This window comes from Ruditapes philippinarum, unplaced genomic scaffold (assembly GCF_026571515.1).
Source record: "Ruditapes philippinarum isolate M1 unplaced genomic scaffold, ASM2657151v2 ctg1243_1_1_1_1, whole genome shotgun sequence".
Lineage (NCBI taxonomy): Eukaryota > Metazoa > Mollusca > Bivalvia > Venerida > Veneridae > Ruditapes > Ruditapes philippinarum.
The window spans coordinates 94,498-109,712 of record NW_026856925.1 but is presented as its reverse complement, the minus strand read 5'-3'; the positions used below and the strand labels follow the sequence as shown (position 1 = coordinate 109,712).

Genomic DNA, 15,215 nt, shown 5'->3' with positions numbered 1-15,215 from the left:
TAGAATGTTATTAACATCATTCATAATAACTTATTGTTTATGTATATTTAGGATATAGATAGACATCGAAAATAATCCAGTTTTGCGATAAGTAAGATCGATGCCACGAAAATAAGATAAATTTTTAAAACAGTGCAATTATCTGTTTAAATGTTTTTGTTAATTATGTATATATATGCTTTCTTTGAATGATTTTACAGCAAACTAAATTTTCAGACAAAAATAAATTGAAAAAGTGAATATGATAAACAAGATCATCAAGGAAAGGCGGCATACAAAGATTTCCGAGTAATATTTATCTGTGGTTAAACCAAAATAAATGCGGGTCTACGAAGATAAGATATATATTTTATATAATGCTTTTTTAATGGTTATGTTAATTATGAATTAAGTTTTCTTTGATTGACAAAACAGCAAATAAGATGTGCAGAAATAGAAAGATATTTAAAAAAAGATGTTTGTGTCGAAAATACATCATACGAAAATAAATGTTATCGTAAGTAAAGCGAAAATAAGATGTTTGTAGTTTTAAAAATGTAATTTGAAATATAAGGTTTGCATTAATATGTTATTTTTGTTATTGTTAAACAATAATGTTTATTTCAAAGAACGTTCAGTTACAGATGCTAAAAATTCATCTGCATCCAGGCAACACCACGAGGATGAACTCTTCCCATGGCCTAAATTTTTTTTATTTATTGAGAGATTTGAAATTTATTTCTAAAATTGTTTAAAATATATTCAAAAGTATTAATGATAGTTCTAGCTATTTTATAAAAAATATATTTACCTTCCAACTACTATTATACCATTTCTTAATGTTTTTTCTTTTCGGAATAAACAAGAGCTTTAAAGCAAATATTATGAAATAATAACATAAAAATATATGATTCACAAGAAAAAAAATACATTTGGCGTCCTTGATCTTTCAGCCCTTTTCTCTTCCTTAACTTATGATTTGGTGACTGTGGTTAATCGCCAATAAATACCCTTTAATGATTGACATTAATAAATATGTGTCAATTACGATAAGTCCGATAATCCAATTATCGTATTAGCGCATTGATTACTGTCGATAATCATGTATACGTGCCATACATTATATTATTTTTCCTTCTCTCAAATAGAAAGACTATCTACTAGTAGTTAAAGCAATAAAGTTATAAATTTATAAACTCGTTTGTTAATTTCTTTTTCAAAATATAAATATTAACTATTTCATATTAGTCCTTTTTCATTTATCATATATTTTCGTATAAATCATTTTCATATGGACCTTATTTTTGTATTGTTCTTATATTATACGGACATTACTTTCATATAGATATCTAATTTGCATACAAATGTTATTTTCGTATAAATCTTATTCTAATGCAGACATTATTTTCATAAGGATCTTATTTCGATTAGATAATAGTTTCATACAGATCTTATTTTCGAACACTTACATTATTTTCTTACAGTTCTTATTTTCGTGTAGATATCATTGGATGTTATTTTCGTACATATAGTTTTTCACACAGATATTATTTTAATACAGCTCACATTTGCTTACAGATCTTATTTTCGTTTGATTATACTTCCATTTGGATCTTATTTTCGTGCATAGAGGTTACTGGATATATAATTTTATACTGGAATTATTTTCTTAGAGATCTTATTTTCGTATATATTTGATTTTCGTACGGAAATATTGTGGTAATTCATGTATTGAATTTAACCGTGTCAAGCACCTTTAAATAATCGATACTGTGCAATTGCAACTGCAAATTGGTGTATCGTCAACAACTGATTTCTTTAAAGCAGCATGCCTCCAGATTCATGCTGATTTTCATGAAAAATTTGAAAGTTGATTATAAAATATTAACTTGTGAAGTAGCCAAAAGTAAGCAATTTGCACATAATCAATGATACTTACATTTCATGTTAACTACCAAATAGAGGTGAAAATATACGAAAAATGCCCATTACTGCGTTAGCAACGCAATAGAAACATGAATATAATTACTGAAAAAGCTGCCATTAATCGCACATATTTTGACATTTATTACTTGAAGCTTATTTTTCTTTTACTTTTTAAAATCATTTTTTTTCTCATTCTTGATTTTATTAAAATATTTTGGCTTATCTGGAGGCATGCAATGAATTTTTCGTTTTTCGTGAAATATGGAATATATTTGCACTTAACATGATAATATTCTATATATTTAACTCGCCATACCGGCTCGTGAAAAAATAAGGAGTTTTATCATATTTCGTGAAAATATATTCCATATTTCACTCATATATCACACCCGGTACCGTTGAAAACCTATAGTCGCCTTTATGCACTTTTAGACGGTGTCCTAGAACGTTCTGCGCGTTTTCTCTTCCTCTGGCTAGGTTTATAAAACTGCTCCGCCATAGTCACTGCATAGCTTGAGCTTCACTTGTTAGAATCGGGGGTGTGTGCACGCGCACGTCAATAATGATCAGGGTGATATACCAATTAAATCTATCTTATCTTGTTATGTTAACAAGCGCGTTAATCTTATCATTGAAAATATCTAAGGTCATAATCAGATAATTACACATCTGTATTGATGCCAATTAATTTTGTTAGTTAGGTCGCAGTAGTGTTATTGAAGAAAAAAAAATAATTTAGGGGGAAATCCAAGTTAATACAATAATACACATTTTATCTGTAAGGCAAGTGAAAAAAAATATATAGATACACTGATGGTGTCTAAATCTTGAAGTAAAAATCAAGCTGTATTCATAAATTATAAATGTTTTTGTTTCATACATGTATATTAATTGCAATGATTTCAAATCCAAATATATGTAATATGGGAATTAATTTAACAATCCCAAATCTACTTAACCCTCAGGGGCTCAAATGGTAATATACATGTATTTATATAAATTGCACCAAACCACCCGTATTACATCTAACGACACAAATGTGTAGATGATCAATAAATGTTACCCTCACATGTAAGAAATTTATTCATTTGATCAAATCTAGTCATTTCTTCATACGTTTAATATTCTTTATAGAAACCCTAAATAAAAACATAATTTATACATAATAAAGTCCTTTCCGATCAGACAGGGGAATGGAATATGGAATATGGAACAATATCTTCATTGATATGAAAGCAATAGTTCCTTTCCGATCATGCCAACTCCTTTCCGAGCAACGCAGTGATGACTGGCTTATTGTGCTAAATAACTTAACAAATATAAGACAAAAATATAAATATATTTGTTTATTTCTTTGACATATTTTAATTTTGATAATATTTTCTGAAATATTTCTCATAGATCTAGATCTATTTCATATGTAAGAAAAATCAATCCTAATTAAGCTCTTTCCGATCAGTGCGTTTCGAGGACTGATAGATTATCTTTTAAAATCTTAAAAAGTATGGGGGAATAATATCAGTTAAATTCCACAGGTGTTTGTTTTAACTAATTGTCTTTATATTTAGTGAAATCTTTTTTAAAAAAATGCCATCAATAAGCATATAATCGGCCCTTTCCGGTCATGTCAAGTCCTTTTCGCGGAAAGGGGCCCTTTCCGATATCTAGTCATACCGTGTGATAATTGATGCATTTTTTTACCCGAAAAGATCTGTTAAATGCGATATTGATTAAGGCAATGTTGTAGGAACGATGAAGTGATACATATACATAAACAATATATTTGTTATTTGTGTATAAAATCGTTCTTTTGTTTGTAAGATAGTGTTGCACATGTCATGCAAGCCTTATCTGTGACTTAATTGGGAGACAGGCCTAACGATTTTTTAATGTTCAGCGCTGTTATGCATCTATAGTTAACATGCACTTAACATTATTAAACAAGGCATATGTAACAGGGTCTTACTGTGCCTTTAAGAAATTTAAAGTATAACTTTATACAAGACGTAAGTTCGTGCTGCAGATTATACTACGAGAATAAGTGTATAACGCTTCATTTGGTCAAACGATGATTCATACGGTGGGAAGGGCCAACTCCCGACCCTTTTGCTTTTTATGAATAACTATAACATCCATGTAATAACTTTAAATTTATTCGATCGTTACTGTTTTGTCGTTCGTTGGCATGTGACACTGTATCTGTATTTGTATAAAATGAAAAAGCAATAAAATATGATTAAACTAATTAAACTACGGTGATAAAGTATCTAAATGAATATGTACAACGCACACACAATTATATACAGCATAGTTAATAAATACTAATTTCTAATCCGCGTTTATTTGAAACATAAATTATGTTATGGTAATTAGTTTAATAGCATTTTCTGTTCTTTGAATACAATTTAAGAACATTATTTTATACATAACAACAATTTTAACAAATTAAGGACCAATTAAGTAGCTGAACAACACTAGAATGACTCGGGTAGGCCTAAAATAAGATTCATGCGTGTTGCTTCGGTGCATCAATCACTAATTCGGCGTAAGTCGTAAAAATGGCACCGGCCACATTTTATTTGCTAATTTAATTGTATTGTGACACGCGTAGTTTGGCAAATGTCTCAGGTACATCGATTATCTAAATGAGTCAAAAACCATAATGTAATATCATAATGTAATATCGAAGAGTTCTGATGTAATAATACGTAATTCTATTTAAAGATATCGACAAAACACTAAAGTCGCCGTCACTATGCTAATCATGTCGTCATTCTCACAAATGATCTTGAAAAATAAACATTTTTATGAAAACAAGTTTGATGAGGTTTAAGATATAATGTCTTAGAAGCTATACACAATGCAATTGATTCATTTCTTTCAATTTGGTGTACAATAAAAATATTGGTGAGCTGCTCAATTGCACAATTCCATGTTCATGTTACCTTTGCACAATTCCTGCTAATTTGCATATCCGACACGATGTATGGATGATTTTACAACTCATAACTTAAAACTTATAAGTTAATTATATGTGTATTTGTATTTATAACTTTTTAGACCTCACTAATTTAGACATTTCTTAGTCTGATAAATTTTCTCTCCCCCCTCCCCCCGACATAATAATTATTTAATCTATATAATATACATTTGGATATAATATGGATTCATCCAACTAGATATGGTTCAGTTATAGAGAGGAAGATTTTCTAAATTGATAATTTTAAATTTTGCTTTCTTATGGTTAAAATTCGTACGTTTGATACGTTTTTGTTTTAAAAGTAATGATTAAGGGATATAATTAACTAACTGCTGAATATGTAATATTATAATTATATACATTCGTGCTGTGTTAATCTCTATCGGGCGACTAACGTCATTAATTGTTTTTATCAAAACGTGGTTGTTTGCCTCTGTCTTAATCATTATTATCATCATCGTCACCGTCGTCATCATCATCATCAATGTTTTTCCTAATGTTTTCTACTGTACTAGAGTCATGATGTTACTAAATTTTCTACTGTACTAGAGTCATGTTGATACTAAATTAAATTTACCTATCATTACTATTATTCTTTGTTGTAAACACGTTCATGGTGATTCTATTTACTTTGTTCATGCATTTTTACATGTTTGACTTAGCAAGTCAAAATCTGCGACAAAGGTTTTTCAGCAAAACATTTAAAGAAAGCAAAAAAGGAAGAAACTGTATGAGATTATGAGAAATGAAATCACGAAATATGAATTCATCAGGAAGACACAGAGCGTCATATTAAAGTCGTGATGAACAATACTTCATATAAATAAACATGTGGTTTTATTAATTAAAACAGGAAACTAAATAAGTTTAAATAAACATCACTGCTTATTGGTTAATTAAATAATACTGATAAATTAATCTGCCCATAAAAGCTCAGTCGACCACAGATGTTGTGTATTATAATTGCCTCATACATCCCTAATAATTTATACATATAATATATTATAAACTAATGAAGTTAATCGAACGTAAAATAGTTAGTGACGTTACGTTTACATGCCGATAGGGTTCTATTGACACGTCCGCATGATTGATAGGAACAAGTGCACACATATTCGGTGACCGTAACACTGTCGTAAGTCCTTCTGTACGTTTACGGACATACGATAGTTTGGCGTTGAAACGTCAATATGTCATTATCACGAACAATACCATGTTAACCAGACTGGGGACATTTCTTACATCAAACATGAGTAGGTGTTTATAAACATAAAACGATTAATAGTGGAGCTAAAACAATGTTTCGGACATAATTAAATAGTTTTGAAATAAGACTATTCTTATAATTGGATAAGTGGGCTCGGCATAGAAGAGCCAAGTTATAACAGCATAATAAATAAAAGAAGGTAAAATATTTCTCATTTTATCTTTGTTTATCTTGATATATAAGAATTTAAAAATAAAAAAGGATATTTTTATACAAATTATATACGGCATGAGTGTGTCTCCTTATATAGTTGCATTTTCAGTATTTTTACTGGGAATAAAACCATATTAATATTACTCGTATTTTTATTACTTTTTTTATATATATTTACAGTGTATATTAATTGTCATGTTGCGTTGTACTGTCACGATTGGTTACGTAACGGCGATAGGTTTACCTGACAGGGACAGCAAACTCATAAATTCATACTTATTAGTGTCCGTGTGTGCAAGTCCTATTGGTGTAAAAAGTTTCTGAAATGTTCTGAATCACATACAAAATGAGTATGTTCATTTTATACTTTCATACTTTTCTCATATATTCTGATTCTTTCGGCGCAGCAAGTTAGATGTACAGAATATATATATTTTGATTTTGATTTTTAATTAAAAACATGTATATGATAACTTCAATATAGTATACTATAATTTTTCACTTGGACTCGTAAAATATCTTTTTTTCTGATTTTTTTTATATTATATGGTCAATTAAGAATGAAACAAAGGATTGGAACTGAAAAGGGCGGTCTTATATAAAAGCGCATAAGCGGGGGATGGGCGGTTCTTACTTGAGGATCATGTTCCCATTGAAATAACGTATAGAAAATTCTTTTATTTTAAAACTTGGTCATTCTGGCCAAATGGTCCACTGTTTCATTAAAGAGGGCTTCTACATTTACTAAAATTATGTCTTAGGATCAATTTAAAAAGAAAATAAATTAGAAGAAACAAGTAATACGATCTATATAGTTGAGTTTTTTTTGTAATTGAATATGTTTTAAAACAACAACAACAACAACAACAATAACAACAACTTATCACATTTCATGAAGATCGCAAGATTTTGCTTCAGACGGAGAAACTTTGATCGACAAAACTATAAACATCATGCTTCTTAAGTAATCTAACTCGCGATCTTTTCCCTCTGGTCCTCCCTCGATCTTTGCCGATAGCCAATCAAATCACTGTGAGGAGTTTGCCCGCACATTTCATTCAAAACTTAATCTTGCTATAGAAAATGAGAATGACATGAAAGGCATATTTTGAAGCTAGATAAGTTTGCTTTTATATAGAATTTTTGGTTTATACATTTTATTTGGACCTACTGCATGAACAGTGCTCAATCTTCTATACCTACTCTACGACTTTATTGCTAATCTAGTTATTACATGAAATGACGGGACTTTTCGTTTAAAGGTTAATTGCTGTAATACCACAAATATTATTGTAATGTTGTAGCGGAACTACATAGGGAATGCTTGTTAGCCAAAGAGTATATAAAATGTTTACAGTTGTTTAATTGTGTTTACATACTTAAATCACAAAATGTTTTTATGTTATAGTCCTTTTGAGGACAGAATAATGTCTGTTCATGGATGTGTATATTGTAAAGATGTATTAATTAATTAATTAATTAATTAATTAATTGCTGTTGAGAGAAATTGATCATATATCCACGTTGGCCGGTTAGGTCACCGACCGCCGAGACATAATCGAAAATGTATTAAAATCGGCATAAAACCCGCAACAAGAGAACAAACAAAAACACAAACAATTAAATAGGCCTATGTCATATTTCACAAGTGTTTTATAAGTCGCGTGCCGAATAGCGCCCGATGGTGGAGTGGAACAGAAGTACACAAGGTGACGATCTTGGTCAAGAATCTTGAGATCTTTCTTAATATATCGGGACGAAATGACATGTATGGTAACTGCACAATGGATCTCGAACTTTTTTATAATTCATTTGTACTAGTACATGTGTAAGTGGTCAAAATTAATGCAGAAAATTGTTGGTTCTTTTTGTATATGGAGAACAAATTGCGACCGGGGCACTTATGCACTTATTTGGTATATGAAAATTATAATTATTATAATAACTTTGACAATTGGTTGCTACTGTAGTTTGAAATAGAAATTTAGGTTATTTTCAGAGGTTTTTTTTAAAACACTTCGCCAATCACGAGCAACGTATACATCAAATAGTTTGTTTAGTAGAACCCGGGACTTTCCATATGTATTGTAGATCTAAAACAATATGCAAACAGTAAAATCAAAACGTGATTTCAAGGTTAAATGATCAGTGATTTATACTGTAAAACAAAACGTGATTGAAAGCACATGCATGTCTGATTAATTTCTTATCGTAATTACGTTAAAAAGTAAGTCATGAACTATAGTTACGCCATTAACTACAGCTGACTCACATTTTACTTAGAAACTACTTGGCAATTTGAATTTTATGCCTTAAATTTTCGTCAAAGCAGTGCCTTAAATGCTTACAAATAATGGTAGAAATTAAGATGCTCATTAAATAAGTTGACAAAAGAAGATGTTTACTACTTTTAAAAAGTGACATAGTATCATTTATTTATAACTTAATTAATTAGAGGTTTAAAACTGATTGCATGTATACACATGTGTAATTTCAAGAGGCAAATGAGTCGAATGAGACCTTAACAAATTGACAAACATGCATAGTTGTGATACAAAAAAAAAATTTCCTCGCTTTTGCATTTTTTTGTACATTTATTGTCACGAAATTGATGTCATTAACAGTCTTTACAAAACTATTTATATATCCATTAGATAAATCATGGTTAAATTTTTTTCAATTACAGTCAATACTACATATTCATGTACATGTACTTCATGTACGTTTCACAGGCATATCTGGTTGGTCATGTAAAAGGTCATTTAAAAGTCTAGGTCATATCTACATCATTTAACATGTCCGTCCGGTCACAAGTGTTGTTTTGTCTACTTATGATTTTAAAATCCGTACTTCAATAACAAAATTATGACAACTTGACCAAAATTCAATAATTTGACATTGACGGTCAAGGGCATTAAAGCCTCAAGGTCAAGATCAGTTCAATATTGTAGAGGAACTTTGCAAAAGGATTATTTTGTTCAAATATGAAGATAATTCATTAATTACTTACAAAGTTACAGCAAATTAAAGCAATAATCAGTGAAAAATTATAAATTCAATAGTTTGACCATCAAGGTCAAGCTCGTCCATAAGTCAAGGTCAATTTGAGTTTGATATTCATTGAGGGCTTTTTCTAAAGGATATTGTGTCTAAATATGAAGGTAATCCGTTTGTAAATAACTTAAAAGTTATAGCCATTTATAGAAAAAAAAAACAGAAAATTTCATTGATTTGACCTTATTAAAGATCGAAGTCACATCTAAATTATTCAATAGCAAGTCCTTTTTTCCAAAGTATAAATCAAATCTGTACAGACATAACAAGATTATGACAATTTAGGCATCATTAGGCCTTGACGGCCAAGGTCATGTAAAGCTCAAGGTCAATTTGGACAAAATTCAGACATTTGACATTGAAGGTCAATGTCAAGATCAATGTCATTATGTATGAAGGTCAATGTTAGTCAGGTGTACTTAAAGTTTTTTTGAGGCAAAGTCTGATGACAATTGATGCAACAAGAAATGAAAAAAGTTATGATCAATGTTAAAGTTTGCGGACGGCAACGGCAAAGGTAAGGTTACGTCGACATGATTATAATGTTAATAACTTTCTCTATTTTTCTTTGAAAAATAAAAGCCGAGCTAAAAATGAATTATAGATACTGGACAAGGTCAGTTCTGCGTACCTGGAGTGAGGGAGGCTCTAAGAATACGTGAACAAGAGCATGGTTCCGGTTTTTGACGGACTTTTTCGATGCCAACCACAAAAACACGGCGCCGCAAGTTTCACCGATTACTTCAAGCTTTGCAACTCAAAGTATTAACCGCTGTGTGGAGTTTGCTACATATTTTATAGTTGAATCTTAGTTTAACCTGGGAATGCCTGTGAATTTTTTATGCTAAGTTTGTTAATAGCTCAAAAAAGAATACGATATTTTTACTTTTACACATAATTTGTCATTTCGTTTCGATTGATTGAAATAGATAGCAACACTTTGTGTGTTTAAAAAGATTGATAACTGTCATTACATATAACGGCAAGCCATTTAGAAAAAAGTAGGAAAAACCAACATGACTAATGTTACATAGCTCTATCTCTACGTGACTAAGTGTGTAACATAGCTCCATCTATCTTAATGTGAAAATAAGATTAATGTTGGAGGGTAAAATTTGCACCCGCTTAGATACTCAATCACCGTATTTTTAAATGATGCCACTGTCACACCTATATATATATAGTGTACACGTATACTATTTTTATGGATCTTCAGTAACACTAGTACTTATCTGTTGAGTTAACATGTGACATTGTCTTATGTTTTTCTTTTTTGTTCTTCTCACTTATTTTCTATCCTACTTTTTTTGTCGGTTTGTTTGTTGCTATCTTTTATACATTTATTTTCTTCAATTTATTATACAATGTATAGTGGGCGTCTATGGCTTAGTGTTGCCCCTTGCTACTTTTGGTTCGGTTTCCTTCAGGGACTTTGGTTTTGTTTTCATGTGAGAAAGCTCTAGCACCAGCTTACTTACCGAATCGTTGGTTGTTCTAACTCACGTGCCAGTTGGTGTTCGGAAGGCACCCAGGGTCACCCTCCAACAGTAAAGCTGGAAAAGTCGCCATATGACATTTATTGTGTTGGTGTGACATTGAACCTAGCCAAACAAAAATCAAAACAAAAAAAAGTTTCAGATTAGCACATTTAATTATTATCATTATTTCGTCATATCACGTGCTTAACGTGTTACTTGTAGTTAAAGTCTTTCAACAAGTTATCATATTGCTGTGAAATCTTTTACGTTTGTATATGATAAAACATTTCAATACATGTAGTCTACATTAGTACTTATTTGATGCTAAAATTTTATTTATTGTCACTTTTAATTATTTTTTTTATCAAAAGACTGATGGGAAATATAATGCGCATGACAAATATCTTGTTATGTTTCAGATGAAGGGCCTTTTGTTTCTGGTATTTTGTTTGTCGTCTGCATCCGCAAGAATCACAGAAATTCCATTACCATCTGATGTACACTTGTGCTTCGAGCGTGAACTTACAAACTCTAACGTTACCAATGTAATTGGAGAAGTGATATTTTCGAGATGTGTACATAAAATGTTGTGGATTAAACAAACGCCATGGTTACAGAAGCAGCCGATAGGAAGGGACGCTGAAAACTGGATTACTGGTCTTGTTGATATGAGCCATATTATGGATTTTCCTTCCGGAAATAGCCACTTTGATCCACACAAGGATTTTCCTTCCGGAAATCGTCACCTTGATCCACACAAAGTACGTCCACGACGACAAGCAGGAAGAACAGACCAATCACGCAGTTTCCAAACAGAACGAGGCCAGACCGGAAGACGCCAACAAACATTGCGTCGTCAACCACGTGTCCGGAAAGAATATCGTATGCTAACGGAAAGGGAGCGATTTATGTTTCATAGGGCAATAAACATGCTTAAAGCAGATACAGTGAGTAATAAAAGTCGTGCAAACGAGTTTTTTAAGAGGTCATTACAGAGGGCCGCTTTGCAGAGGTTGTACTGTATATTTTTACATTTAATAGATTGAGATACGTCTTTTTATGTGAAGAGTCAGGGCATTAACAAAATCCTCCATTAACTAAATTGTATCATAATTTGGGGACCTTTCTGTTGAAAAGTGACAGTATTAGCTACCCGCACTCCAGAGAAAGCCCATTGATTTGCTATTTTTCTGGGATTTACTTATTGTGGCAGCAAATAAGGGAAAGCGACAACAATATCATATTCAGATGCTCGTTTATTGGTTAATTTTTCATGGGTTTCATATTGTGGCAACAGGGAAAGTGTTTTTTTTATGTTTTTCTATAAAACAAACAAAAAAGCGCACCAAAACATTCGGCAATCTGATTAATACTCGGGGGCTACGCCCCCTCGAACAAATCAGATAGCCTCGTGTTTTTCGATGCTCTTTCTATTAAATAATGAAACTTTTTTTATTTATTCAATACTTTTTACTTCTCAATTAAAAGTACTATATTCTACGTTACTAATATAGTTATCATTGCAGATTTGACTTTCATATACACAAAGAAATCTATTTACTTCAGTCAGTGGCGCCTAATAAATATGACGCTTTGGCAAGACTACATTACATGTCTGTGGGCAGGGCTCATTTTGGACCAAATTTTTTACCGTGGCATAGACTCTTTCTTGTCGTGTAAGTAAAACAACATTTTGATTTTATAACTCGTTAACAATAATGTAAGACAATTATTTCATTGAAAAATATATGTACAACGTATTTCTGTCCATTGTTTTTCATATTGGATTAAAGATTTGGAATAAATCAATATTTGGCGTTGGCATTTAAATTTGCTCCAATTATATCTTAACCTTTTAATTCGCCATTCAAGTTTCATATATTTATCATACCAAATAAGAAAATTATTAGTAGGGGCGTCCGTGGACAGATGACTTTAAACCACTTGTATCTCGAGGTTTATTTAGTTTGAAATAACAATTCAAGTGTCCTCCCAATGTTGTTGGACCTCTGTGCGTCCAGCTTTTTCATACATATTTAAAGGTTTGAATTAGACGTTTAAATTACGTTAAATAATTGTTTTGCTCTTCTGCATTATAAAGTACATGCTCATGAGAAACAGCAGATACAATTTGATATACATGTATACGTTATTATTGAAAAATATATATATATATTGATTACTGTATACATGTAGTTATATTAACTGAAAACTACCGCTTATTTTATATCAACAGGATGGAAAATGCCCTACGAGAAAAAATACCGTCTGTAACTATACCTTATTGGGACAGCACCCTGGATGATCCCCTCCTAGATCCGAGGTCGTCGATTATTTGGACACCAGAATTCCTCGGGCGGGCAAACGGTTACGTTGTTGATGGACCATTTGCTGATTGGAACACTCCGACGGGACAGTTGGTACGCTATTTTGGCAGCGGCGGAACTATGATGAACTGGACTTATATTTATAACGTTTTCAGACAGAACCATTTAGAAAATATAACTGATCCGTATGCTAAACCTGACAATAATATAGAGGATCATCATAATCAGATTCACACCTGGGTCGGTGGCCATATGGCACCGCCCGCACTAGCCGCTTTCGATCCGGTATTTTATCTATTGCATTCATTCATTGACTTACTGTGGGAAATATTTCGGGGACTTCAAGAGCAACGAGGTATAGACCCAACGACGGATTTCCCGAGGAATATAACGGAAATTCCCGATGGGCAACGATACGATGACCCGTCTGGATTCGGGACTTTGTTAAACAGGCATGGATTAAGCAATGTCTTTACCGATAACATTTACAAATACGATCGCCCACCGTCATGTTCGCTCCAAAATCCGGATTGTGGATCTCTTAATTTACGTTGTGATACTACCGGTATCCGACCTAAATGCGTTTCAAAGTCAATTTTTGATATACGGACATTGCTGTTACCTAGTGGATTGCCAATGGAAGGTGGGTCGGGCATTAGGGAATTGAGAAGTGCCAATTCAAAAGAGGAGAGGAAACAAGCAAAACTGTTTGAAATGATAGAAACCGTATCAAATGTACGATGTCAGTCTAACAATGTAAATGAGAGATATGTGAATAATTTCGGCATAGATGGAGTGGTGGATAAACAAATGTGGGCTTATATACCAGTTCAAGTTATTTACAGAAATCAAAAGCTGAGTAGACAATCACCTTACTCTGATACCGTTTATGATATTTGTAAAAGAAATATATCAAATGATCTACCATCTAGAATATTTGTTGAATCAAATGGTCTTAATTATAACGGAATGTACAAAGAAATTTCACATTTCAAAAATGATCTGGCAACTGCCTCAGAGATAACTTACCTGGGAGTTAAGAAACCGTCACGTGATATGTTCAGTGACGTGCTGGTTACCGCTTACGATGAATGCGGCCGAATGTGCCAACCATTTTGCCAAGATGATAGGGGAACCAGAAACCGGAAGTGTAATGGAGCTGTACGAATTTCAAAATTGGCGCCACTTTTGTACGGAAATGACATGAAATTAGCGGAAACCTCGGTGTGGAAGGAGAACGAATACGGACTTCCAAATATTGTTGAAAATGAAATTTACATTACTATGCTTTGTGACACATCTAAGTCATTCTGGCCGTGGTAGACTTTTTAAAGTCGTCGACTTTCCAAAAATATTTATTTCTTTTAGATTTATATAATTAAAACATTGTTATATACTTGTTACATTTTATATATTAAATCAAGAGGCCATTTAAGTAAAAAGCTATTTTTTCTACAATTTTAATTAGAAATAAATCTAGTTTTCTTGTTATATACTGGTTTTACTATTATAATAGTTTCACTTCGTTAACGATCCACCAATGTTTAATTGAAAGAAAAATGAAGGACATAACAGAACACATATAATTACATATAATACACAGTAATTTAGGGAAAGCTCTGTTATTTTATCAACTTACAAACAACAAACTGAGAACAGGAAGACGATCACATATCAATAACATTTATTGTTCGAAATTTCATAGCTGCACATCAAAGGACAAGAAAGTATGACACATCATCAAAATCTTTGTCAACTGATACCAATTTAAAGTTCAATTTTACATCTTACAAATTTCATAGCTGTACATGAAAATACAAGCCATCATCAAATTATCTAGGTCATCTGATATCAAATTTCAAAAGTAGGTTGATCACTTTGCCAAAATCTAGGGCAGCTGATATCAAAGTTCAATTTTACATCATGGTCCAAATGTCGATCATACATGTAGCTTCAGGAAAAAATAAGCCAATGTCAATTTAAGGTCAATGTTACATCTAAATTCTTCAATATGTTCTTTGGCCACAAGTCTTGTTGAATCAGTACATAAA

General features: G+C 31.9%; 1 protein-coding gene across 1 annotated transcript; it reads left to right on the top strand.

The window, feature by feature from the left end:
• The first annotated feature begins 5,857 nt into the window (after positions 1–5,857).
• Positions 5,858–14,644, top strand: LOC132748156 (uncharacterized). Its single transcript, XM_060737704.1, has 4 exons — positions 5,858–6,291; positions 11,257–11,784; positions 12,404–12,513; positions 13,074–14,644. Exons 2-4 carry the CDS (start codon positions 11,257–11,259, stop codon positions 14,485–14,487), a joined length of 2,052 nt encoding a protein of 683 aa, XP_060593687.1. The 5' UTR covers positions 5,858–6,291; the 3' UTR covers positions 14,488–14,644.
• The last annotated feature ends 571 nt before the right edge of the window (positions 14,645–15,215 follow it).

Bases quoted from the DNA above. Each gene is read 5' to 3' on its own strand.
- LOC132748156 (XM_060737704.1), top strand. From the start codon at position 11,257: ATGAAGGGCCTTTTGTTTCTGGTATTTTGTTTGTCGTCTGCATCCGCA. The intron at 11,785-12,403 runs GTGAGTAATAAA...TATTTACTTCAG, and splicing joins ACATGCTTAAAGCAGATACA to TCAGTGGCGCCTAATAAATA. The intron at 12,514-13,073 runs GTAAGTAAAACA...TTATATCAACAG, and splicing joins CATAGACTCTTTCTTGTCGT to GATGGAAAATGCCCTACGAG.